This window comes from Hemicordylus capensis, chromosome 2 (assembly GCF_027244095.1).
Source record: "Hemicordylus capensis ecotype Gifberg chromosome 2, rHemCap1.1.pri, whole genome shotgun sequence".
In the NCBI taxonomy this organism is placed as follows: domain Eukaryota; kingdom Metazoa; phylum Chordata; class Lepidosauria; order Squamata; family Cordylidae; genus Hemicordylus; species Hemicordylus capensis.
Window position 1 is genome coordinate 164,673,241 of NC_069658.1, and position 27,632 is coordinate 164,700,872.

General features: G+C 45.2%; 2 protein-coding genes across 12 annotated transcripts in view; both read left to right on the forward strand.

The window, feature by feature from the left end:
* The first annotated feature begins 365 nt into the window (after positions 1-365).
* On the forward strand, positions 366-17,128 carry ING4 (inhibitor of growth family member 4). Of its 8 annotated transcripts, none has more exons than XM_053299119.1 (8): positions 367-519; positions 1,589-1,660; positions 1,842-2,008; positions 2,277-2,391; positions 8,020-8,125; positions 8,479-8,626; positions 13,861-13,922; positions 15,183-17,128. In XM_053299119.1, the coding sequence occupies exons 1-8, from the start codon at positions 483-485 to the stop codon at positions 15,220-15,222; spliced, it is 747 nt and encodes a 248-aa protein (XP_053155094.1). In that variant the 5' UTR covers positions 367-482; the 3' UTR covers positions 15,223-17,128. The 8 variants fall into 8 exon arrangements, with proteins under 8 accessions (XP_053155091.1, XP_053155094.1, XP_053155088.1 ...); XM_053299118.1 differs by having other exon boundaries at positions 368-519; positions 8,017-8,125; XM_053299116.1 differs by lacking the exon at positions 13,861-13,922 and having other exon boundaries at positions 366-519.
* Positions 17,129-17,967: 839 nt separating this feature from the next.
* ACRBP (acrosin binding protein) overlaps positions 17,968-27,632 on the forward strand; it is a 30,777-nt gene continuing 21,112 nt past the window's right edge. For 2 of the 4 annotated variants that reach the window (XM_053299109.1, XM_053299111.1), the window contains exons 1-3: positions 17,974-18,074; positions 20,601-20,813; positions 23,414-23,508. In XM_053299109.1, the coding sequence (XP_053155084.1) occupies positions 17,990-18,074; positions 20,601-20,813; positions 23,414-23,508 (393 nt within the window). In that variant the 5' untranslated portion in view covers positions 17,974-17,989. Of the gene's footprint in view, positions 18,079-20,224; positions 20,504-20,600; positions 20,814-23,413; positions 23,509-27,632 lie in introns of those variants that run through there. The other 2 variants (XM_053299110.1, XM_053299112.1) reach the window with 2 other exon arrangements.

Sequence of the window (27,632 nt, forward strand, 5' to 3'; positions counted from 1 at the left end):
CTCTCCCTCCAAGGAGCCCAGGTTTCTCCTCACAACAACCCTGTGAAGTAGGTTAGGCTGAGAGAGAAGTGACTTTCCCAGAGTCACCCAGCTAGTTTCATGGCTGAATGGGGATTTGAACTCGGGTCTCCCCGGTCCTCGTCCAGCACTCTAGCCACTACACCACGCTGGCGGTATAAGGGCGGTCTAAAAATCGAAATAAATAAAGACATGGCCATACTGTGGCAGGAGGACAGCGACGTTCCAGCCACCCCCTCCCTGATCGTCCAAGCATTTCTCCGCAGTTTTTTAACACTTCCATCCATTCCGACCCGCACGAGGTCAGTAAAGCAGCACCGGAGGACAGAAGGAGAGCCAGGCAAGCAGCCTGGAGCCAGGGCGGAAGCGCCGCCGCAGAGAGAGGAAAATGGCTCTCACTAAGGGCGGAAGTGAAGCCTCGGAGGGCGTGGAAAGGGCGCCTGTGCGCTTGGCTGAAGCCCAAGATGGCGGCGGGGATGTACCTGGAGCACTACCTGGACAGTAAGGCTGGGCGCGGGATTCGGGCGTCGCGAGGTTCAGCCTAGGTAGCGTTCGCGGCTCTTAGGAAAGGAGAAGCTCTGAAAGCCAACAGTCATCTCGTATTAGTTGTTGCCCGTGGGGTGAGAGGAGAAGGGAGCTTGATATATTGACCCATCCACCCATTACACAGGCAGACCCCGGTTTGCCCCCGATTAATCACTCAGTAAGCAGCAGCAAACCACAGTTCTCTGATGATTGTACCTATACGATGCTCATTTGCAAATACCTGTAAGTCACGGGGCCCAGCCTCCCCCCCCCCCCGCAGTGTACACTGGAATGATCTGAGGATCTCTTTTAAAAAGAAAGTCAAATTGTGTTGAATGTAGACCTTGTCTTTAGTAATGTACAGATTTAAATTAGTCGCTCCCCTTCCCCCCCCCCTTTGAAGGAAGGAAAGTGGAGGCTTTGGAAGAGAATGGTTTGATCCTGTCATCAGTAAAATTTAAATTAAAAAACCTATGATTTTAAGGTGTGCCAAAATTCAAAATTCTACCTCCATCCCCACTGCAGTTTGGCTCAGCTCTAGTTAAAATTTTGCCGTGCTGCTGCATGCACATGCCCTCCTGAAGAGCCTCCTTGCCAAGTGTCTTCCATTTTGTTGAAAAGCAGTATATAAATTGTAGTAGTAATAGTACATGTGTGGCAAATGTGTGTGGGAAGGGTGTTGTGAGGCAGACACCCCCTATAAACTTAGGGGACAGACTTGCCTATTTCTTAGGTGTATGCCTAATAATGTAAAATGTGATTGAGGAAAACATGAGTTTGGAAACATGTGTATCATACAGGAAAGCTAGCCAGAGAGCCAGGATTGGCAGCAACTCTTAAGTTTGCTTCTATGTAGCACGTGAATGACCTTTCCTGCATATAACACAACTTCTTGAATTAGCCTGGCACAAAATTACCTCCATTACTGTATAGTTGTTGAGGAATAAATGTTGGCCACATTACAATACAGTAAGAAGCTATGAAAGATGGTGTTTTTCAAAAGGTGATGGCACAAACAAGATCAACTCTCTCACTCTGTCTTTAGGCATTGAGAACCTGCCATTTGAGCTGCAGAGAAACTTTCAGCTCATGCGAGACCTGGACCAGCGAACAGAAGGTGAGCCTTGGAGGCTGAACCAGGAGCAAGGCTCCAGATGATTTGGAGTGGTGACTGTGTTGTCTTTCTGGTGACGCTTTGGGGAGTCATGTACCTGGCCCTTCACATCCCTTTCTGTTAAACTCTAGTATTATGCAAGAGTGGTCTTCGCTATTATACTTTTCTCTATCTTTTGTTTCAGATCTCAAATCAGAGATTGATAAATTGGCCACAGAATATATCAGCAATGCTCGGACACTCTCTTCAGAGGAGAAACTGGGGCTTCTCAAGCAAATCCAGGAGGCCTATGGGAAGTGCAAGGAGTTTGGGGATGACAAAGTGCAGTTGGCTATGCAGACATATGAGATGGTATGAGGCACAGCAAGGGAGGAGGTGGACAGTGGAGTGAAGTGGGATTGGGTGGGTGGTTTTTTCCATTCATGAAAAAGTAACTGAGGAATTTGCTTTGAGGATCTTTAAATTACTTGATCCTTCCCTGTTAGCCTAGTAAACCCTTATTCTTGTAGATCAACCTCTTTGACCTTGTAGAGTTCTCAACCTGCCCCCTTTGTTTCCTATCTGATTGCTTGAGGCATCTTTCCTCAAATAATGCTCCTACCCACTGTTGTTTGTGCAGGTGGATAAGCACATCCGGCGGCTGGACACAGACCTTGCCCGGTTTGAAGCTGACCTGAAAGAGAAACAGATTGAGTCAAGTGACTATGACAGCTCATCTAGCAAAGGCAAAAAGAGTGAGTCTTGGTTTCTGTAGAAATGAGTGGAGTTGCAGGGTTAAAGGGAAGCGCTAGAAGTCCAGCAACTATGACTACAGAATTTTAGACTTCAGAGAGATCAATTGACCATGACGGAGAGAGACCTGCATTTAAATTTTCCTAGTGAGAGCCTGAGGCAGTGTTACTGATGGATGAGCCAAACTCCAGAAGAGAACATGGTGCAGCAGGTAGTGCTCGACTTGGTTGGGACATCTGAGTTCCACTCTCCACTCCATTATGATGCTCACTGGATAACTGTCAATGAGTTTTGAGCTTGCAGCCTAACATTATCTCTTCAGATCTGCTGTGGGGATAATTGGGGAGCACCTATGTACACTATCCTGAGCTCAGTCTCTGCTAAAGGAGTTAGGGCAGACCTTATCATGGCACCTGGAAATGTAAGCATGGTGCATGAGCCAGGTGATGGACAGATGCAAACAGGAGGCGACAAAACAAGGCAGGCTGATCCCTCCTCCACGCTTGTCCGGCTCAGGCAGAGATGGACAAATGTGAGCTGGAGGAGGAAAAAATAACCTGCCCCTGCTTTGCCTGCTGCCTTCTGCTTGTGTCTGTCCATTACCTCACTCAGGTAGGTGATGGCTGGGTGCAAACAGGAGGAGGAGGGAGCAAGCAAGAGAGGGAGTCTACCTGTCCCCCATGAAGTGGAGGGCATTGCTGGGGGTTAGGAGCAAGTCCCCGTCTCCCTTGGAGCAGAGGGTGTTGCTAGTGATGAGTGGCTAGTCCCACCTTCCGCCCGCCTCTGCTGGAGCAGAGGGTGCTGTGGGTGAGCGACAAGTCTGCCTCTCCATGGAGCTGAGGGTATTTCTGGGGGGCGGGGGGGGTGACAAATCCTGCCCCCCATGGATCAGAGGCTGTTATTGGCTGTCCAGATACCACAACACAGAAAACTAATGGAAACATGAGGGACACACATGCCAGTAGACTAGTGGACACACAGAAAATGAATATACTATGAACTAATGAAAATAATAGACGTGGACAAAACTATGGAGAGGAAAGAGAAAAGGTTAACTGTGTAAATTAGACATCTGAAATCATGAAGGCTGAAAACATGAATCTGACTCCCAAGCTTCTGGGCTAGCTCCGGGGGGTGGGAGTGCTTTTTATGGTCTATGTTAGAGATCTGTTCCCTCTTAAATGTGAAAGCTTGGTGTGCCGCCCCCCCCGCCTGAAATGCTCTGCCCTGCTTATGTGTTTCCATTGCCATGGTGGTGACATTGTTAATAAGCTAACGGCCCGCCCTCCCCAACAACACTTCTCTGCTAATGAACCCTACCACCGAGGTCAGATAACTGCTGTTAAACAAACCTTTGGGAGAAAACTGACAGATTTGTGGAAAGCTGACTCCTCCCTTAGTGATGATGGTGTAAATGTTTCAAGTGGTTTGAGTGGGGAATCAGATGGAATTTGGTCACATACAGAAACAAATTGTATCCTGAGGATACTATCCTCATAAAGATACCAAACAGATATTAGAAAAATTGTACCCACAAAAGGCCTAGGTGTCTGCATGCTGTAATGCTGGAAGCCTCCAAGTTAGCATGGGGTAATTGGAGTACTTGGTACTGAAGGAGAACATATAGTGGCAAGATCAGAAAGTGGGTGGTATATGGTTATGCATGGATGTAAACATACATAGGGAGGACAGTGAAGGGCAAATTGGGAATGGTGATGTTCTGTATGTGAATCGGCATAGAGCCCTCCCCTAGGGATGTGCACGGAACCGGTTTGGAGGCCCTTTATAGACCTCCGAACCGGTTTGAACAGCAGGTGGTTCTGGTTCGAAGGCGGGGTGTGTGTGCTCCTTTAAGGGCAGGGGAGAGTGCACTTACCCTTCTCGCCACTTTTCCCCTGCTGGCACTCTGTTTTTGGCAAAGTCCATGGGGTGGCAGCTTACCTCCCCATTGCCCCCGTTTACCAGATCTAACCGGAAGTATCTGATGCGCCATGGACTTTGTCAAAAACGGAGCGCCGGCGGGGGGAAGTGCACCCTCCCCCTCCCTTAGAGCAGCACCACCACCCCCGCCTTCAAGCCTCGCCCACTTGGTTCCATGTACATCCCTCCCCTCCCCCCAAAACTATGCATCTTAAGAGGAATACATTCTCCATGGTATCTCTATGGGTGGACATATCCCCAAAATTTTGTGCAGAGGACATATCGTTGCTGCCCCCACAAAAACCTCTGAGGGTGATGATGAAATAAATCAGGAAGGCAGCCAAAGGAGATAATATTCTAACAGATGGCCAGCTTCCCTCAGTGCCTTGGTAAATGTACTTTTAGGTTGCGACAGAGACAACATTTCTGATACGATAAATGACTATGCCTTAGAGCAGTTTGTCATGGAACCACAAGAGGGAAGGCAGTCCTTGACTTAGTACTGAATGGTACCCAGGATCTGGTGTGAGATGTAAGTGATGTTGAACTTCTTGGGAGAAGTGACCACAGTGCTATCAAGCTCAACATATGTGTTAGTGAAAGGTTTCCAAGCAATTCTGACATAGTGCCATTTTATTTCAAAAGAGGAAACTTTACAGAAAGGGGCTGGGGGATTGGTAGAACCTTTCAAGAGGAAATTGCTCAAGAGAGTTAAGGGGGAGAGTCAAATCTCTTCAGGCACCATCAGTGTTAGTTGAATCCACAACAGCAGAAGCTCAACCAAAATGTATACTACAGATTAGGAAAGCTGCAAACAACTCCATTGGGATGCTGGTTTGGTTAGTGAGCTAAGTCAAAGAAGCCATAAAAGACAAGGAGGCTTCCTTTAAAAACTGGAAGACTTGTCTGGTTAAGGAGAACAAACCGGAGCAGACATACTGGCAAAATAGATGTACGTTGACCAGAAGGCGAGAAAAAAACTTGATGAACACACTCCTGTAAACATAATAATAAGCATTTGTCAGGAACGAAAGCCTTTGTCCCAGAGCTAGCTCACATGAGGGAAAAGAAATGCCGAGTCATCCCTGGTGAGCTGCCTGACTGGGCTTCTCATAAAACTAGTCTGTGTTTCCAGTAGATTTAAAATGCTGCCACCAAGCACCCTAAAACTTGCAGAGAACTGAACCAGTGGATTGGGTGCTTTAATCCAAGGCCCCTCTGTAACTGGGTATTGGGCAAATACAAAAATCTGCTCCCCCTTGCTAATAGACAAGAATAAAACCAACTGTTCTCCCAGGCCTGCTGCCTGTACATGAAGTTAAACTGTTAATTTGGCCAGGCTCTCATTGAAACTCGTTTGCACCAAAGAAAAGCCACACACACCCGCCCACTTCCTCCTGCTTGGCCAATAACCACTCTTGGAGGCTTGAAAAAGGTAAAGAACAAAGAAAAAAACTTTTAAATAGGTTGTCATAAGCTTCAGTTTTAGGTTGCATTTAAGAACACTTAAATGGTTACAGAGTCCTTTTTATTTACTACAGACTGGTTCCGTCTGAGGCTTTTGGTTGGTCAGATAAACTTAATACTTAAGTTGGTTACAAGAGTATTTCAACAGCAACCCAACTAATACTGGGGCAGCATACAGTAAAATCTTAGTTACTTAGTTGCAAAGAATAGATATTTAGGCAAATGCAAGGCACACACACAAAGAAATATACATCCCTAACGCACAGTCTGACTGTGAGAATCAAGTTTCCTGCAATCCTGTCTTTCAAGGATCTACAGAGTTATTCCATGAGAGAAACCTCCATGCTGGCTCCTGCCATGAGGGAGCAAAAACTCCATGCCCCTCACTAAGCCTTACCTCACTAAGCCTTACCTCACTAAGCCTTACGCTTCTCCAGCCCAGATACCCTTCTTGTTCCCAGAATTCCCCACCCACTTGGTATACTTAATATTATTGTTGTTGTTGTTCAATTTCTATACCGCCCTTCCAAAAATGGCCCAGGGTGGTTTACACAGAGAAATAATAAATAAATAAGATGGATCCCTGTCCCCGAAGGGCTCACAATCTAAAAAGAAACACAAGATAGACACCAGCAACAGTCGCTGGAGGTACTGTGCTGTGGGTGGCTAGGGCCAGTTACTCTCCCCCTGCTAAATAAAGAGAATCACCACGTTATAAAGGTGCCTCTTTGCCATGTTAGCAGGAGGTAATTTGTCAATAAAATTGGTCTCCGTTCCAAAGGATTGGAAGGTAGACAACTTGACACTCATTGTTAAAAAAGAATCCAGAGTGATAGATGGGGAGAGCAATGAAATTACAGAACCCTTCACCTGATTTCTCACCCAGATAAATTGGTAGAACTAGAAGAATTAGCCTTGCTGAGGAAGAGTCAGCATAGCTTCTGCAAAGGGAAGTCCTGCATCATCAGCCTTTTAGCATTTTTTGAGGGTCAGCAAATGTATAGGTAATCCAGTAGACAATAGGGATTCCCAAAAAGCTTTTGACAGAATCCCTCAGCAAAGGCTCCCGACTGAGTAAACTTGGCAGTTTTGGGATAAGTCCTGTTATGGATCAGTTAAATGAAAGAATAAATAAACAATCAGTAAGGTCCCCCAAGAGTCTATTATTAGGACAGCTGCTTTTGTTCATAAATGGAGACAAGAGTGATATAGCCAGATTGGTGGATGATATCAAACTATTCAGGTTGGTGGGCTGTAAAAAGTCTCAAAAGAACCCCTCTAGACTGGCCAGCAATGAGTGGCACATGAGTTATAAGCTGAGGCAAAAAATCCTGACAGTGTCTGCACTGATGGAATATTAACTAGCTGTTACTAACCAGAAAAGAGATCTTGTTGTCATGATGGATATCACAATGGAAAAATCAAGTTTATATACTGCTGCGGCAGTGACCAAAAAGGGCAAATTTCATGCTAAGGTTTGAAAATACAACTGCCAATATACCTTAGTGGAGTTCTAATAAGAAAAAAGAAAGCAGGGACACAAGGACTCTGGCACAGCCGGTCAGTTTGACTGTAGATTCAGTCAGACACAAGAAGGTACTTCACACAATTATCTTAAGGAATTTGTGGCCATAAGATGTCATGATGGCAACCGGCTTGAAAAAGGGGATTAGACACTCATGAAGGATCCATCTATCAGCTGATATTCGCCATGATAGCTAACTGGAACCTCCACATTCAGATGCAGTATGCCACTTAATGCCAGTTGCTGGGGGACCCACAACAGGGAAGTACTGTTGCATTCATTCATGCTCAGCTTGGAGGCTCCCCAGAAACATCTGGTTGGCTGTTCTTGAAAATTATTTGCTTTGTGGGTTGTTCCAGCAGGCTTCTGATGTGCATTTGGAATAATGTATGCAGTGCAAAAATGCAATTTTGCTTCTCTTGGCTTAATTTATTCAGATTGCAAATGCATGGAATACAGACATCATGCAACAGTAACAAGAATTAAAAGTAAGGGTGGGTGGCAGGATTCTTTTATTTCCCCACTCAGTGGTTTCCAGTACTTCTGACCAAGGTGGGAGCTAACCAGAACATCAAATTAGACTTCTCTGGGGTGGATGGGGGCAGGGTGGATGATGCTGGGGGCCTTCCTTCTGAATGTTACCCACCAAGTAAGCTATGTATGCCCCAAAGAGAGAGACTTTATTTGCTCCCCTTGTTTTGCCTTGTGCACACAGAAGGCCGGGCCCAGAAAGAGAAGAAAGCTGCTCGTGCTCGCTCTAAGGGGAAGAACTCTGATGAAGAGGCACCAAAAACAGCCCAAAAGAAGCTGAAACTAGTTCGCACGTGAGTAATTGAGGAGAAGTGGCAGACACGAGCCATGAATCCATTTTGGTAGGTCCAGACTGATCTCCCCCAAGTTGAAGAGTGGAGTCAGAGTCAATCCCATTTTGCTTCATTTTAGTGCCAACCAGTACATACATGGTTGTGATGGTGCCTAGAAACTCTGGCAGGGCTGAAGGTCAGATTTCTTAGTAGAGGGGCTTTGTGAGAAGTGGCAAGTCCTTGGATGGGTCAGGATAATAGCTTCTGGGGTGAAGTGGGGCAGAGGGAAGAGTTTTCAACTGCAGGGATCTCTCCATGGGATCCGAGAGGGCTCTTTATCCATGACCATGCTAACTATGTTTTTCCTCTTAAAGCAGCACAGAGTACGGGATGCCTTCGGTTACCTTTGGAAACGTGCACCCATCTGATGTGCTGGATATGCCCGTGGATCCCAATGAGCCTACCTACTGCCTCTGCCATCAGGTCTCCTATGGGGAGATGATTGGTTGCGACAACCCCGATGTAAGAGATGGCCTTGGGAGCAGGGTGTGGGAAAGGAGGGAAGCTGTGCAAATAGGCTTGGCAGGGGTGTTTTTTTCCTTTGATTTGGGGCAGTGTAAACACTTGCAGATGTAAGAATTTAGAGCCTCTTATTAAATGTGTGTGTAGGTTATGCTTCCAAAAATTGAAGCTTTTAAAAAATGACATTAACATGAATTAGTAATTTAATGTATTACATATACAAAAAATACTTAAATCACACTTTGCTTTTGCTGTTCCGCATGCTTTATTTCTTTTAAATAAGCCCATGGATTTGGGGTTGCTAAGTGGTGGTGTGTTAACGCTGTGGGTAGCAGGGGGTGCCAGGCCTGAGCTAGTATTCATAACTTTGCTTGCAGTGCTGGTACTGCTTTTTAGCTGAGCTTCCTTTCTGCCCCTGTTACATGTTCAAGGAGCACAGTGTGCCCTAGTTTCTGTTCTCCTGGCTCACTTTGCAAGGTATCTTCCGGGAATGGTATGTCCCTTCCCCAAATGATCTCTACCTGCTTTGACAGTTCTGCCAGTCCTTCAGCTTCTCTTGTCGTTTTCTCCGCCCCACCCAAAGAAGCTGCCCATGGAGGCAGTATTCACTCAAAATGGCTCCCAGTGTTACAGTACCAGCAGCTATCCTGGTGCACATCCCAAACTTGCCGATCTTTCTTTACAGCTGCAAGCAATAGCACTCTGAAACATTGAGGTGCTTGTACTAGGGGTGTGCACGGACTGCTTGCAGCGGCTTGGTCTAAATTTGGACCAAGCCGCTGCTCCATGAACCAGTTTGTTGGACTGACCAGCTGGGCTGGTCGAACTGACAAACCAGCTTGAACCTGTTCGTTCCGGTTCACAATTGAACCGCCCAGTTTGTGGTGGACTGATTCAACCATGAAGCTGTCCATGCACACCCCTAGCTTATACACCTCGGTGGCTGCAGTTGCTGTAATGTCTGAAGCTGCTGTTGGGCACACCTACTGGAGAGGAGAAGCATCTATCTAATTTCTTGTCTGTAATCTCTCACAGTGTTGTCTCCAGTTGGAATGTTGCTCCTGCAACATTTCAACTGTTTCCCAAATGGGTGGTTGTGATTTGAGGTTCCATCCTCTCCAGGACTCCTTGTGTTGCTCTAGCAAGTAAGAACATAAGAACAACCCTGCTGGTTGAGGCCCAAGGCCCATCTAGTCTAGCATCCTGTTTCACACTGTGGCCCACCAGATATTTGTGTTCCTTTCTGTTCTCTTCATTTGGGCAGGCCTTCCAATTTTGGAAGGAAGTCTTCTTCCCTTTTATGACTTCCTTGACTTTACCTGTTAGCTATGCTGGCATCCTCCCGGTCTTGGTGGTACCTTTCCTCCTTTTTGGTATACATTCTAACTGGGCTTCAAGTATTGTGGTTTTAAGTAAATGTCATGCATTCTGGAGTGAAGTGACTCTCCTGATTTCACTTTCAGTTGTCTTTTCACCAAAGTCCTCATTTTAGAGAAGTTTCCTCTTCTGAAATTCAAAGTGTCTGTGCTAGACTTCCTTAGTGATTCTCTCCCCACATGTATGCTGAATTTGATCGCACTATGGTCACTGTTCCCTAAAGGGTCCATGACACTGACATCATTCACCAGGTCCTGGGTGCCACTCAGGATTCAGTCCAAGGTTGTGTTCTCACTGGTTGGTTCCATGACCAACTGTTCTAGGACACAGTCATTCAGCGTATCTAGAAATTTGACCTCTTTGTCATTACCTGAATGGGAATTTACTCAGTCTATGTGTAAGTAATTGAAGTCACACATTATTACTGCCCTGCCTCTCCTTGACGCCTCCCAGATTTCCTTCTGCTTCTCCCAGTCACTGTTAGTGTTTTGATACGGAAGGCAATAGCACGTCCCCAGTAGCACATTTCCTTTCAGGCCTTGTATTGTCACTCAAAGGGTTTCTGTGAAGGACTCCGGTCCTCTTAGGTTTTCTACCTTGTTAGATTCTATCCCTTCTTTAACATACAGTGCTACTCCATCTCTAAGGCTCCCCTTGCTATCCTTTCTATAGAGTTTATATCCAGGGATAAAGGTGTCCCACTGATTCTTACTGTTCCACCATGTTTCTGTTATGCCCACAATATCTATTTCTTTGTTAGCAACCAAGGACTGCAGCCCACCCATCTTGGCTTGGAGGCTTCTGGTATTGGCATATAAGCACCTATACACTGAATCTCTTACCTGATGTATGCTGTTTTTCTTTTGGCTCTTTGATCTCTTTGACCCGCTAGAACAGCCTTCTGTCTGCTCTTTATGTGGTTCTACTCTATCCCCTTCTGTTTTGTCTGAATCTTTTACACCCTTGCACCTTAAGGGATGGCATTTGCCAAACCGGATACTGCTCAGCTCCTGTTTGCTGTTCCCCAGGTGTCATTTTAAAAGTTGCTCTGCGACCTTTTTGATTTTAAGCTCCAGCAGTCTGGTTCCATCTTGGTTCAAGTGCAGCCCGTCCCTTTTGTACAGGCTTTGCTTGCCCTAAAATGTATCCCAGTGCCTGACAAATCTAAACCCCTCCTCCCGGCACCAGTGTCTCATCCATGCATTGAGACTCCTCAGCCCTGCCTGTCTTGCTGAATCTGCTTGTGGAACAGGTAGCATTTCTGAGAATGCCACCCTGGGGGTCCTGGACTTCAATATGCTACCTAGCAGCCTACATTTCCCTACATCATTGGTGCTAATGTGCACCACGACAGCTGGCTCCACCTCAGCACTGCCTAACTGCCTATCTAGACCCTGTGTGATTTCCACAGCCTTCGCATTAGGCAGGCAAGTCACCACTCAACAAGTGGGTTACAGACCCATCTCTTTATACCTCTGATTGAATTGCCCACTACAAGAAGGAGTAACCCCTGTGTGAGAGGATATGACCTTCCCCAAGACCTTCATTCTCCCTGACAGCAGAGGAGCTATCAACCTTGAAGTAGAATGCCTCTATCATGTCCCTGAAGGTCTTGCCTGCCTGCCTGCCTGCCTGCCTCTCTCTCTCTCTCTCTCTCTCTCTCTCAGCATCTCTAGATCCGCCACCTTCGTCTCAAGGGAACAAACTTGTTCCCTGAGAGCCAGGAGCTCTGCCCATGACTTCTGCCCATGGAGCAAATAGTCATACATGCGACACTCGGTGCAATACACTGGGATGTGGCCCCTCCCCTGCTGGCTTTCTATCTTCATAACTGGTTTTGTTGGCTGTTTACAGTATTTAGAGATTGTTTATTAGAAAGTTAGGTCTCCACTATAATGGTCAGCAATTTAACTGTTTAACTCTTCAAACTTCCTTTCTCAATAATATGAAGGAGGGAGTAGTACTTACCTTCTCTTTCCACTGGGCTCCTTGTGATCAAGGGGACTCATTTTAGGCTCCTCCGCACACTTCCCTGCTAAACTCAATGCAAAACCCCAATGCCCTGTTTGCTATCCCTGTTTGCTAAGCTCTCAGGCCTTCACCTCTGAGCAAACTGAGACACAGGAATGTGGCCCTTCGCACCAAGTGTGACTCACTACAGCCCTAGCTGACTCCTCCCTCTATCCTCCTCCAAGCAGGGAGAAACAACAACTAAGTGCCACAGAGCCCTGGCAAGAAACAAACACAGACACACACACTGGGACTTCTCCCTTAAAGAGAAACCAGCCCCTCAGACTCTCCCCTCCTCCTCTTAGTTTGTTTGAAGGGAAAAGGCTCGTTGTTGTTTTTGTTTAGAAAAGCTTGCTTACCTCCTGAATCTGCTTTTGCTCTTCTCAAAGTAGGCTTCAAACTGTAATTAGGGATGTGCCTGAACCAGTTCAGGACTTCCTTAGGGAAGCGCTGAACCGGTTTGGACACCAGCCTTTGAACCAGTTTGGCGGGGCGGGGGCGGTTCCTTTAAAAAGTGGACTTTACCTGCTCCTATTCTACACCCGGAAAAGTGGTGGAGGAGCGGGTGAGGTCCTGCTTTTTAAAGGCACCGACCCCCTCCCATGTCTGTACAAGCCATTCATGCACATCCCTACAAGTAATTATATAGCTCACAACAGACAGGAAGGGGAGCATAGTGCATAGGAAGCAGCCTTATACTGTCAGACCCTTGGTCCATCTAACTCAGCATTGTCTGCACAGACTGGCAGCAGCTTCTCCAAAGTCAGAGGAAGAAAATCTCTCTCAGTTCTATCTGGAGATGCCAGGGAGGGAACTTGGAACCTTCTGCATGCAAGCAGGCAGGTGCTTTTCCCAGAGCAGCCCCATCCCCTAAGGGGAATACCTTACAATCCTCACCTGTAGTCTCCCATTAAATGGAAACCAGGGCAGACCCTGCTTAGCAAATGGAACCATTCATGCTTGCTACTACAAGACCAGCTCTCCTCCCTGCTCCACCTCCAGCCATCCAAATGTTCCCGTTACCTGCTGTTTTACAGCTTTTCTGGTCCTACATATGCTGTTAGTTAATCCTCCTGGGTGCACCTTTAGAATGTGCGTCCTGGCACCCAGCTGATTGGCTGGGCCATGGCGAGCCAGTGGGTCGCAGTGGTGAGGCGGCAGGGGTCCAGCTGTGGCGGTTGCGAGGTGGCGGCGGGGCAAGGAGGCGACTGGGCTGCCAGGAAGAGGATACGGCACAGGAGGGGACGGGCCAGCTCTAAACCGCAGGCGAGGAGTGGGAGGGAAGGACCAGCCCGGGTGGGAAACGCCGACCCCAAATACCACACAGATGTTCTGTGTGGGGTTGGCTAGTTGTTGTTTTTTTTTTAAAGTTCATCTTTTAAAACCAAAACAACCATCTCATAACAGCTCTGTTAGGTAAAGTTTTTGTGCAAGTGGGCAGGATTGGTGCTTCATGCAGAACCTTTGTTTATCAGTCTGCATGCATGCCCAAGAAATCCCCCAACATTGTATCTGCACAGGAATCCTCAGCTCTTTATTGGGATGGTGCACTCAATACACTGCCTGGATTTTTTAGTACACCTCTTTAATGAAGTTCTTGTGTATGTGAGGCCTTGGGGCGGGGTAAAAGTTTTTGGAGAGACGAGAGTAAGGAGCTGTGCGGAGAAGGGAAGCCATACAATGGGCTAAAATTGATGATTGATCTTGTATGAGAATAGTGATGGCAGCTTACCAGGGAGATAGAGGGCCTGCATGTGGAGTTTTGAGAATCCTCAAAAACTCTAGCAAGGAAAAAGCTTTAAGGTGTTGCTAACTTGTGTTTCTATGCTCTTTATACCCTTCTCCAGTGCTCCATTGAGTGGTTCCATTTTGCTTGTGTGGGCTTGACAACAAAGCCAAGAGGGAAATGGTGAGTGATTGTTGACTCTCTGAGGAATGTGGGATGCCTTTATAGGGATCTTGCCTTTATAGGGTCTCTGGGTAGGCATTAGCCAGGACTACCAAAATCCATAAGTAGGTCTGTGTGGAGGATGGACATTTGCAAGGTTCCTGTACAAGGCCCTTCAGGATCACTGTCAGTGGTGGATGTCAGGTTTGGCTTTCATTACAACATTTCCCCCCAAATGCTGCATCTTACTTTCCCCCTCAAGGTGAATGGCAGCCATTCACCTGAATGGGGTGGGGGTGGGGGAGAAATAACAAGGTACTCTTGGTGGTGTACCATTGAGGTGGTGACCCCAGTGGCCCAGCTACTGAGAATCATTCTTGTTCTTATCTTCATGGCCCTGCCTCTTTAATTGCATAGTTCCATCTCAGTTTCTGTTTCTTGGTCACGCTAGAGCTTGACACGCTGTGTGCACGTGTGTGTGTGTACTTGTTTGCACACATTCTTGGTGTAATTGGAATACCTCATGAGGCTTTAGACATTTGTCCAGCCTTGGATTTTTGAATCTTGCTTTCTGGTGCCGGACTTGGTGGCTTTTTCAGTCTTCTGAGAATTACGGAATGAAGGAAAGAATGCATTTTGGGCCCTTCAGACGACACACACAGCATAAAGGGTGGCCTGCAGTCTCTTGCAAAGGCTCAGAAAGAGAGATAGCCTAGTTTGGTTCCATAGAGGCCTCAGGCCTGCTGCCTGGACTTCCAGTCCTATTTCTTTTCTTGTATAAGCCTCTTACTTCCAAGTGCTTTATGAATCCCACTCATTTTCTGCCATCTCTACTAAAATCCTAATTCTAAAAAATTAAAATTAAAAAAACCTTCACGGACTTTTAATTAAATTAATTTTAATTTTTAATTAATTAATTAAAGGGAATGTATAAACATACCCATCCCAAGATATTATTGGTACCTGAGATGGAAAATCCAAATGGCATCCCCACTTCTGCTAATTCACATAAAGCTCAATCCATCAGAAAGTCTTCCTGGAAGCAGCAGATCCAGTTGTGCAAAAGCATAGTGAATTGTAATCAGATTGTCTCTCACTGTGCTTCCCTTAGTGACATCCCAAATCTCTTGTATGCTGCCCTTGTAGTAACACCATTTCTGTGTGTAAATGTGCTCTACTGCTTAGTTTTGTTTGCTGGTTTCTTAATCTACAACTCTAGATAGTTTCCCTTTCCTAGGTGCCATTTCCTAATTAATGCTTTGCCTCATCTCCTTGCTCCAGGTTCTGTCCTCGTTGCTCCCAGGAGAGGAAGAAGAAATAAATTTATCGTTTCCTGAGATCCAGACACTGTTGCCAGAACACCCACCCCTGCCCCTGGGATTCAGCACTCTTCCCCCAGTTTCTGGGGCCTCATAGTTAGGGGGTCTCGCCCTGGGTGAGCAGAGCTACCTGTGAATGGTTTGTATCCTCTTGAGGGTTCTTGCGTGTTGGAAACATTCACTGCTTCCCAGTTCCTCTGGGAAGTTTCTCTGTGTGGACTGCCCTTGAGGGGGAGACTCCATGGGATGGAATAAGCCCTCTTCATCTCTACAGTCCTTTACCCTGCTTAGGTTCCAAAGCCTGTATCAGCTTAAAGGAACCCAGACTTTTTGGAGGGAGAAGGAATGAAATCCAAATAACTCATAGAAGAAACATGATCATCTCTCAAATTTCCTAATTTGTGTCCTGGGAGAGGAACAACCAAGCCTATCCAGTAGGCCATTTAAGAAGATGAGCCTTTCTTCTTTTCTTTTCTTCTCTTTTTAATTTCCTGTCTCCTACCACATTCCATTTTTCAAAGGGAGAGGAACTATTTAGAGCCAAATAGAATGTGTGTCTCCTTCACGGAGGAAACCCTCTGCCTGCTGAATGAAGTGTTCATGAATTCGTAGTCCATGCTTCTGTTAACAGAGGCAAGCCAGGGAATTCACTCCTCTCCTGGTACTGCTTGTTATGGGGGATTGAAACCCCATGTTGTAAAATATGGCATTAAATAAAATCAATTCAACCAACTTTGGAGTGATTCTCAGTTTGGGGTAGAGGGTGGGATTAACTGAAATGATTGTCAACAGCCAGTTTTCTGATGGCAGAAGAGGTGTTTGTGGTACTTCAAAATATTATTTCTAAGTTGCCATTAGGCACCTATAAGTTGTACTTTCTATTTTTCTACAAACATGTATGTATGCCACCTAGGGCCCTGTAGGAAACTACTCAAAACAGGAGAACAAAAGGGACATTCTATCACAGGAAGGGAAAAAGAAGTAGGTGGTGCAGGAAATGACGGGTTGGGGGTTAGAGCAGGCCAGGCAGAACATCAGGCAACTAGGAGCTAGAGCAGTAATCACTATTTTTCAAGTCGGGGCCACTTTGGTTAAAAAAACAACAATCCATCAATGTGAGAGCCATTTCCCACTGTGCTGAGCTCTGCAAAGCACTGTCCCTCTCTGTCCTGGGAAGGCCTTTAAGACAGTTGTAGTCCTCTCTTTAGGGCTCTATGGGAAAGCACCGGGACCCTGTGCACACCTTCCAAGATGGAGCAGGGCTCAAGAGGGCACTGTTTCCTTTCAAGGAGCCTCGCTGGCGCTGGGCACGGCACTGCACAGTGGGAACAGTCACCTCCATCAGGTGCACCAGGGGGACTGTGGAGAGGATGCAACTTGGGCTGAAGCTTTGTACAATCCCAATAATCAATTAGCCAGGGAGCCGTACTTGGGGTTGATGCGAGCCACCACTTACTAGAGGGTACTTGGAAGGAACTTGGATGGAGCTTTCAAAAGGATTGAACTGATGCCTTGAGAGGTGTTTGAGAGTAAAGAGGAAAGCACCCAGCAATGAAGGCAAATTCTTCCCATGCAGTTCTCAAGGAGTTAGTTCATCTGGGAACTGGAATTGAAGTAGGGGTGACTTTGATGTAGAAGAGGACTAACAAACAGTTTTTCCATTGCCTTTTTCTGCCATGTTGTAACCTGAATTGATTGTGCATGGAGTCTTCCAGCTTCTCATCTCATTTGTTTTGATGGCCCAAATACCACAAATTCCCTAGACAGGCCATATTCCTCTTCCCCTACCTCTGCTGTTAGAAAAATGCAATGTGTATCATTTTGTTTGTGCTGTCCAGCTGTTCTATCTTCCAGTTGCTATCAAACTGTCTTAACTTTCCTTAATAAACTCCTCTTGGTTTACTATAATTGGATATAGTGATGTGTGGGCTAGGGGTTGGCACCCAGAAGTGAATCTGTCTATATGCTTTGAGTGGGGGGCAAGAGTGGATAGTTGAGCCATCATCCAAATGCTTTTAGCCTCGCAAACAGAGATGGTGAAGTGTTTGTATAACTATTTCCAATGATCTATTTTAGTGCATTGGTGTGTTATTAAAGGGTACAAAGGAATACCCTGGCTGCTATTTTACACTTCTTTAAAATTGGAAGCCACCTGCTTTCTTCTAGTTTAAACTGATCTCTGGAAGGTGGCCAAATAAAAAGTAACTACTACTGTGTATGTCTTGGTAAGAGAGGAGAGTGCAAACTTGACAAAAGTTGGTCCTACTGGGGGGAAAACAGATCCCTTAAAACAATTTGCTATAGAATGGGAGTGGACTGTCTCCTCATGGAATGAGGCTAAGAGCCTGACAAAGGTATAAATGTATATCACGACACACAAACAGTCCTCTTTCTCTCTCTTTACTGCTGCTCTCCAGATTACCTCATGTCCTGCCTGAATTCCTCCCATTAATTGACATGAGGTTTGTCCTGTATAATACTCACTGAAGTGAATGGGAGCTACACCAAAGCATGTATGTTCTTGTGGAACTTGCACAGGAGAACCTCACAGTGGATTATGCCCAACGGTCAGGTCTGTGTACCAAAACCCACTGCCTGAGATAGGGCTGCCTCTTCCCCGCCACCCCGCTATAAGCATGCATTCAGCATTTCCCCCCAACCCTGTTCAGCCCACCGGGCTTCCTGTCCCTCTTCCCCTCCTGCTGTATCTCCAACTGTGAGATCATTGTGTTCTCATTCTAAGAACATCTGGCTCTGTGGGCCTTTGAAATGGATGGTGAGAAATTGAGACCCCTGAAGCAAAACAGGGGAAATGGCAGTGCTAAGGCTCAAGTCCCTGCCATGGGCCTTTCTGGTGGGTGAGTGACTGACCTGCTCTCTAGGCCAAGAGGAAACGTAGCCAGAGTGCTGCTTTCCAGTCAAGTGTGGCTTAGCCCCACGAGGCCTGTAACTGCCATTGCCCCTGACTGGCTTTGGCTACCTGTTCTAGGCGTGTGCTCCTATTCTTTCAAAACAAAATAAAGCCTAAGGGCCTCATCAGATTCTTTCAGGAGTCCCCAATGTGGCCCACTGATCTGAGCTCCATCACCTTCCTCACAAGTTAACTGAACCATCTTTAGGGCTAGAAAACCAGCTCTTCATAGAGCAATAGGGCATACCAGAAGTTGAACTGATTTTTTTTTTAATGTCAAAAATTAAAGTTATGGCCCATAGTAGGTAGCTGGGAAATAGAGAATTTGGCTCTTCTGCCCATTTTGTGTGTTTAGTTATTTATCAGTCCTCCTGCCTTTCTTTCATCATGGAACTGAAGGGATTCCCAGATGGTCAGCCACGCACGCACTGCCCAGTCCTAGACCTGCTTAGCTTCAGCAAGATGGCTGTATCATGTGTGCTCAGGCCATGCTCTGAGTCTGAGATCTCTGCATTAATTTGTTCTCTGGAAATGTTCTGCTATGGTTTATATCCAAGGCCTTTGGTGGAGCATGGCCATCTCCAAGGCCTTTGGAGAGTTATAAGACTGCCATCTGATAGAGGCTCTCTCCCTTAACAACTGCATGGCAGTTCAATAGATGTAAATTCTGCCCCTATTCCTATATTTCCATCTACATCTTTAATTTCTGCATCTGGAAAAACTGAAATGTGGAGGGAAAGAAAAAAACCTCTTATGAACTATATATTTTACCATGAGCAATGAAATTGTTAATTATGTTGTAAGGATGTTCATTGGTAAATAATGTTGATTTCTGTGAGTGAGAGAAAATTATACATTTCAGCAAGGTAGATGTAGAATGCGGCCTCAGTCCAGGGATATTCCAATGAAAATACCCTCCCAACTTTTTTGGGGCGGGGGGGGTCTCATGGGGGTGCAGATCATACATACACATAGGCTAGCATACACTTACCTGTATATTTCCTCCATAGTCAATTTGTTTTTGGACAGCCAATTTAAATTGGAAGATGGATCAAGGGAAGGGTTAAATCTGACCCCCACTTCCATCATACTAATCTTGCAGGGAGTCTTGCAGCTGCTCTTAATTTTTTAAACAAACCAGAACCCTGACCATTCATTTCCCATATCCCACCTAATTTGACCTTAAATCTGAAATGGAGCTTTTACTAAGTTCAAAATTCAGCTCACATGCAACTTTTCACATACAAAATCAAAACAGATTTTAATGTGCAAATCAGATGGCTCTAGACATATGAGACTGTGCCCCCAAAGGGCAAGTTTAATCCTCAGAATTTGAGTATTACAGAATTTAAGTATTAATCCAAAAGGTAACTGGAAGTTCGAGTCTAACATTCATGTGCAAGTAATGTTAAAGAGCCACTTTCTAAAGCAGTGTTTCTGCTGCAGTTTTATATATTTGATACATAGGACACAGAAGCCACCTAATGGCGCAGTGGGGAAATAACTTGCCTAGGGAGCAAGAGGTTGCTGGTTCGAATCCCTGCTGGTATGTAACACCTATATCAGGCAGCAACGATATAGGAACGTGCTGAAAGGCATCACAGGAACATAGGAAGCTGCCATATGCTGAGTCAGACCATTGATCTGTCTAGCTCAGTATTGTCTACCCAGACTGGCAGTGGTTTCTCCAAAGCTGCAGGCGGGAATCTTCCTCAGCTCTGTCTTGGAGATTCCAGGGAACGAACTTGGAACCTTCTGCTCTTCCCAGAACAGCTTCATCCTTTAAGGGGAATATCTTACAGGGCTCATCTCATACTGCGTGGGAGTTGGCAATGGTAAACCCCTCCTGTATTCTACCAAAGAAAACCACAGGGATCTGTGGTCGCCAGGAGTCAACACTGACTTGACGGTGCAACTTTACTTTACTTTATATATGACACAAACGTATGCACCCACCACAACTGAAGCTTATCCGCCCCGCCGGGGCCACCCACCCCAAGCTTTTGAATTTCTCTGTGGCTTCACAATTTCCAGAAACTACGTCTTTGTTTTGGCCGATAGATGGCCCCCTTGCACTTTCTGTTTAGAAAATCCTCCTGGTGGTGACTGGGGACGGGGACTGCGCTCTGCATTATTACAAGGGAGCCTAGAGGTGTCAGTGTCCAACATGGCTGAAAGGACAGCTTTTTTTGGGAAAAGAAGCAGACTGAAAACCAGAGGAGTTCAGCTGCTTCAGTCTTACATGCTTGCAGAAGGCTTGGTGGTGGTGAAGCGGGGTGGGCGGATACCTCTGCTTGAAGTTACCATTTTTGCTGTGGCGCCGTGGGCACTTTTCTGCTAGTGCCTTACAAATGGATCCATTGATTTGTCCGGTATGAGCGAAGCCATGAGCTTTTGTTATACGAAGGCCTGTTCACGAGTTCTTTCTGATTTTAATATTTGTACCTCCATGTGCTACTTTTCCTTCAGGCTATTCAATCTTCATGACACAGCCAATGCCGAGTACTTTGTCCTCACCCCCAGGCAGCCCCTTCACAGAGCATGAATACAACCTCTTTTTCTCTGCCTTGAAGCCCGCATGGAAGGCAAGAATCATTTGTCAGATCCGGCGTAGCAAAGGTTGCGAAGATCCTAGAATTGAGCAACTGGACCAGTACGAGAACCATGGCCAGATTCCAGAAGGTATGTGCAGATGGGTGCAGATTCCCTCTAGCTCCCTTTTATGGTGAGGGACTCTGCCTGCGCTTTCTCTTCATATATGTTTTTTCCCCCTCTTCACAGTCTTTCCAGGTTTTGAACAAAGTCCCATAATCGCCCCCAAGGCATTAGCCAAAATGTCTGTGCAGGTCTTAAGGTCTTCAACTTTTTCAAATCAAGGATTTGCTTTTAACCTGAATCTCCAGCATGGGACACAGTTTTTCCATTTTGTTTTTAATTTAGTAAAAATTGCCACCCCTCCCTATTTTCTTCATTATCTCCCTCACTCCAAGGGGCCTCCGGGGAGAGGTGAATACAGGCCCCATCTCTCCTAGTTATGCCCCTGGCCATGTGGTTGAGGGGGGTGGAGAGATCTCCAAACTGCACCAACTACAATTCCCAAAATTCCCTAAGGAGAAGAAATGGCTATTAAGCCAGTATGTTAGTAGTGTAGATAAACAAGTATAGAATTAGTCATAAATTTTACAGACAGACATGCCCTCATCCTATACTCAAAGGCTCTGTTCAGGGGCATGATCCACCAGGAAGTTGGACTGCACAAGGCTTGTACAAAATTTCCCAGTGGATTGTACCTCTGTATCCTTTATTTGATCCCATTTTTCTTTGACTCCCAATACCCTAGCTGTTACTATGTGCTTTTCAGCAGCCTTTTTTTTTGGCTGCGAGTTCCATCTCAGAATTGTATTAGTCTACAATAATAAAACTTGAAATTCTGAATAGTTTGTGTTTGGGAAGTAAAATGGTGTGTGATGACACACTTTGATATATAGTATCTTAGTGTGAAAGTGCGCCTTCTGGGTTTAAGGGAATTTACACCCCTAGACCACATGGAATGAGATGTTTTCCTTAGCAAATAGCAATTATTGGGTGGGTGGGATCTACAGGTGAAACTCGGAAAATTAGAATATCGTGCAAAAGTCCATTAATTTCAGTAATGCAAATTAAAAGATGAAACTGATATATGAGACAGACACATTACATGCAAAGCGAGATAAGTCAAGCCTTAATTTGTTATAATTGTGATGATCATGGCGTACAGCTCATGAAAACCCCAAATCCTCAATCTCAGAAAATTAGAATATTACATGGAACCAAGAAGACAAGGATTGAAGAATAGAACAATATCGGACCTCTGAAAAGTATAAGCATGCATATGTATTCAGTACTTAGTTTGGGCCCCTTTTGCAGCAATTACTGCCTCAATGCGGCGTGGCATGGATGCTATCAGCCTGTGGCACTGATGAGGTATTATGGAAGACCAGGATGCTTCATTAGCGGCCTTCAGCAATTCTGCATTGTTTGGTCTCATGTCTCTCATCCTTCTCTTGGCAATGCCCCATAGATTCTCTATGGGGTCAGGTCAGGCGAGTTTGCTGGCCAGTCAAGCACAGTACACTGTATACTTTTCAGAGGTCCGATATTGTTCTATTCTTCAATCCTTGTCTTCTTGGTTCCATGTAATATTCTAATTTTCTGAGATTGTGGATTTGGGGTTTTCATGAGCTGTATGTCATGATCATCACAATTATAACAAATTAAGGCTTGACTTATCTCGCTTTGCATGTAATGCGTCTGTCTCATATATCAGTTTCACCTTTTAATTTGCATTACTGAAATTAATGGACTTTTGCACGATATTCTAATTTTCCGAGTTTCACCTGTAGATCAGAAGCATGGCAGGGGGTAGATTAAAGCCCCTCCCCCCTTCTCACTACACTACCTATCTTCATATACCTGCTTTTTAACTTTAAGAAATACAAGCATGTGCTTGCAAAACACTTTGCTTCAGGGCTGCTCAGCTTTGTCCCTCCTGCAGATGTTGGCCTACAATTCCCATAATCCCTGGCTGCTGTTGTTGTTATTATTTCCATTTTATATCCCGCTCTTCCTTCAAGGAGCCCAGAGTGGTGTACTACATACTTAAGTGTCTCCTCACAGCAACCCTGTGAAGTAGGTTAGGCTGAGAGAGAAGTGACTGGCCCAGAGTAACCTAGCAAGTCTCATGGCTGAATGGGGATTTGAACTCTGGTCTCCCCGGTCCTAGTCCAGCACTCTAGCCACTACACCACGCTGGCAATTGACCCTCTGGCTGGGGATTATGGGAGCTGAGAAAATGCTTGACTAACAAGCAGAAGGTTGCCGGTTTGAATCCCTGCTGGTATGTTTCCCAGACTATGGAAAACACCTATACTGGGCAGCAGTGATTTAGGAAGGTGCTGGAAAGGCATCATCTCATACTGCGCGGTAGATGGCAATGGTAAACCCCTCCTGTATTCTACCAAAGACAACCACAGGGCTCTGTGGTCACCAGGAGGAGTCAAAATTGACTTGACAGCACACTTTACCTTACCTTAATTCAAAATCAGCTGGGTGGGGGCCTAAATTGAGCAGGCCTGCGCTACTTTGACCCTTAGTGAACATTTGAACGCAAGCGGCTGCTCACTCCCTTAGTATGACTACCTTGCTCAGTCCATGTAAAGCAGGAGTATTTATTTGCAGTGTGAGAAGATATGTCCTTTATGCTTTCTTTTAATGGTAAGGCTTTTTTCAACTTGTACTTCCAGGTCCTATCTGTGCTAACCTTCCCCAGACCCCACCTTTTGAGAACTTTTGTCAGTTTGCCCAGTTTCGATGTCTGAATCAGAAGTTCTACACCAAGGTGAGGATGAGAGCATTCCTGTGATGTCAGTGCTAGAGTAAAGGCAGCCAAGCACAAGGGAAGCTGAAGTTCAAGCCCTACCTTGGAACTGGCTGGTGTAAATCTACAGGAAGCCATAGTCAACCGCCCTGAGCCATTATCGGAAGGGCGGTATATAAATCGAATAAACAAACAAACAAACATTTATATGCCGCTTTTCAACAAAAGTTTCCAAAGCGAAATAATAAATAAATAAAGATGGTCCCCTCTCCCCAAAGGGCTCACAATCTAAAAGGAAACCTAAGACAGACACCAGCAACAGTCACTAGAGGGATGCTGTGCTGGGGACGGATAGGGCCAGTTACTCTCTCCCTGCTAAATAAAGAAAATCACCACGTTAAAAAAGGTGCCTCTTTGCCCAGTTAGCAGGGTTTATAAATAAATAAATAAATATCCACAGACCTCATAGCTAGAACCAGGATTGTTGAACTTTGGGCCCCCAGCTGTTTTGGCACTACAACTCCCATAATCTCCAGCCACAGTGGTCCATAGCCAGGGATTATGGGAACTGTAAGCCGACATCTGCAGGAGGGCAGAAGTTGAGCAGCCCTGAGCTGAACTAATGAAGGGACCTGGTTCCCAATTTCCTAGGGCAGAAGTGAAGAACTGTCCATAGAAATCAGTGGAGGAATCCAGTATTGTAATATACTTGTGTGATAGGCTGCTGACCATTTTCCTCAGAAATAGAAATAAAAAAACCAATAAAGAGAGGAGTTCATGCTCTTTCCGATTTGGTCTTATTTTGTGTGAAACATTGAAAAAAATATTTTTTGAGGTTTTAAACATTTAAAATTGCAACACATCAGCCTGCAATTCAATAGAGCACATCATCACTTCTACATGCCGTTGAGCATGGGGCTTGGGTTGGGATGGGGACTGAGGAAGACGTTTAAATATGGTTGCTGACATACTGCACAATCAAACATGAGTGGTTGGAGCAGTGCCCACACCGCTGCGTGTGTGTAAACAACGCTGACAGTGTTGCAGAACGGGGCTGTTCATCTTCAACTTGTGGGCGTTACACCCATTATTTTCAACTGCCCGCATTTCACTGCACAGTATGCATGCCACTGATCTTTGCTGCAGCTTGAGGGGTGTTTTGAATGGAGGATTTTTGGTTTAGAATTGAAATCAACCTCAGGCCCTACTCTAATCCTGCAACATTCAGTGGACATTGCAGAGCTGTCAGAAACCACTCTCTCAGCCTGACCCGTAACTTGCAATATGGAGATAATAGACTGTATTGGAACTGGAACTTGCATTGACAGGTCTATTTGTAAAATGTTTTAAAACTAAAAAAAAACCCACCCTTATATTTTTCCTACAAAATAAGACTGGAACAGGAACATATGGTACCTTTTGTTTCTAGTGAACATGCTGCTGTCCAATCACTGCTGTGAATATTCTCTACTTCTCCATTTATTTCTGTGGGCACCTCTCTCACCCTGGGGGGATTTATACATGGTTTCTCCGATGAGAACCTGGAAATTCCCTATGCAGACATTTAGATGTGTCACTCTGGTATGTTTAATAGTAGCAACTTTTGGGTGGAGGAAGGTGTTATGCATGCTAGTCTGTTCTGTTGCAACAAAAAATAACAGTGTCCTGTGGCACCCTAAAGACGAACACATTTAATGTTCCATGAATTTTTGTGCACTGCCATCCACTTCACAAGATGCATGAAGTGTTATCCTCTGTTGGCAGGTATGTATTTTGTATAGATTTATGCATTATTTCTCTGTGTAAACCGCCCTGAGCTATTTTTGGAAGGGTGGTATAGAAATTGAATTAATCATCATCATCATCATCATCATCACCATCAGCCAATTACAAAAAGCAGCTTTACTGGGAACAGCCTATATTCTGCGACGATATCTATAACAATTGTGGCATCCCAGGTCCTTGGGAAGGACTCGATGTCTGGATAAAACAAACCAGTCAATAACACCTGTCTGACTGTGTAAATAAGAAATAATAATAATAATTAGTACAGATATCAGCAACAACATTGATTATTATTATTATTATTATCATCATCATCAATGTTGTTGCTGATATCTATAACAGCAACAACATTGATAATAAAATTCAGCCATCCCAGGTCCTTGGGAAGGACTCGATGTCTGGATAAAACAAACCAGTCAATAACACCTGTCTGACTGTGTAAAATAATAATAATAGAGAGAAAATAGAGAGAAAATACTTTAAAGACTAGGGCCAAAAGGCCATAAAACGTAAGACACTTGTGCCAATTATATGTATAGCTTATAATATTACCACAGTGACAATTCACAACAGCCATAATTGATGATAACAGAATCTTTCTGGCCTTGCTAAGCGCATTAATATCAGTAGTGAGACAAGAAATTATCTCAATTCAAGCCCAAATGGACAAACTCAAACTTCCTGATCAGTTCTAATGCAGCGGTTTTGAAACGGGAGTCTCCCTTTGAAGTTCTTTTTCTGAAGAACGGGAGGGTTGCCAGCAATCCAGGAATCGGCATCAATCTGCAGATGTCTGTTGAAAGCGATCCTGAAGATTTAAATGGCTTGATACTGTGAAAAATATTTAGGAAAAAGTTGGGGGCGGGCAGGAATCGCCAGAAATAGTGTTGGCCTAGTAGAATGGGGAGTTTCAGGTCCACACCACTGTTCCCCAGAAGGCTGAAATGTTGCCTTTTAAATTTTTATTAGATTTTACAATAACTTTTACATTCATTTCCTAACTCTACGTGATTGAAATGTTCTTCGATTGGTCTAGGAATGTTACCACTTTGATCAGGCTCTGAGCTGAGAAGTCAATAAAAGTCATTGAGAAGGAAGATGGGGGGGTGGGGGCGGTTTGCAGGCAAGAGTGAGTGGAAGGGCAGAAAACTAGAATGCAATGCAAACCAGGCCAGACTCTAGCTGTTGCTTCAGCAAAGACCCAGGTCACACCCGAAAGTATTTATAGGTGCATCACATTAGGTCCTTCTGGACCTAATGGGTAGACTGGGGCCACGACCTGAAAGAGTAATGCCCTGCTATTCTTCCCTAATACTGCCATATATTCAAGAATGATGAAAATCAAGGGGGTGAGTCCTGGGGAAGTATATTTTCTTAGGAGTGGCTTGTCATTGCAACAGAGATCTTAGAATAAATGCCTGGGTAAGCAAAAGTTTTTCAGTCATGCTCTAACCAACATTTGTGATTTTAGACTGGAGATAGCCTAGTTTCTGAAGAGTGGGCTATTGATAGGGGAATCCTTGCTAGGATTGACAGACTGTAACCTGCAGAACCCAAATTAATTAAATGACGCCTCAAGAGATTCTGCAGTCACTACACCTCCTGCCTGTTCCTTCCACTTACCACAATTCTCTTTCACACCTACTGTGGCAAGCAAGCCCCAGAGCAGGCAGGGTGGGGTGGGAACATAGGAAGTTGCCATATACTGAGTCAGACCATTGGTCTATCTAGCTCAGTATTGTCTTCACAGACTGGCAGCGGCTTCTCCAAGGTTGCAGGCAGGAATCTCTCTCAGCCCTATCTTGGAGAAGCCAGGGAAGGAACTTGGAACCTTCTGCTCTTCCCAGAGTGGCTTCATCCCCTGAGGGGAACATCTCACAGTGCTCGCTCTTCTAGTCTCCCATTTATATGCAACCAGGGCAGACCCTGCTTAGCTAAGGGGACAAGTCATGCTTGCTACCACAAGACCAGCTCTCCTCCCCTGGGTGGATGGTGAGCAGAAGGACTGCAGCAGAAATGTGTGGGAAGAGTTGTGTTGTTAATGCTAAAAAGATACAGTCGGGTTGTCTGCGTTGCAACCTGACGACCCAAATTATTTATTGCCTGTGGTGTGCAAACTTGTTGCACTATAATTTCTGGCCAAACAGGTTTTGTTGATGTTTGTAGTGCTTCCAAAACTTGGACAAACTCATTCTCCCAGAAAGTGGCAGTGGAACAAAAGATATTGGTGGGTAGACCACAGGCACATGTGTTTCTAGCATACTACCTTCTCTTAAACACTTGTCTGTCTCCAGCCCGAGTCCGGAAAATACATACAATACTATATTTTGCAGTTCTGTTATCACAACCACATACGCTTG

Bases quoted from the DNA above. Each gene is read 5' to 3' on its own strand.
- ING4 (XM_053299113.1), top strand. From the start codon at position 483: ATGGCGGCGGGGATGTACCTGGAGCACTACCTGGACA. The intron at 1,661-1,841 runs GTGAGCCTTGGA...CTTTTGTTTCAG, and splicing joins CCTGGACCAGCGAACAGAAG to ATCTCAAATCAGAGATTGAT. The intron at 8,126-8,478 runs GTGAGTAATTGA...TTCCTCTTAAAG, and splicing joins AAGCTGAAACTAGTTCGCAC to CAGCACAGAGTACGGGATGC.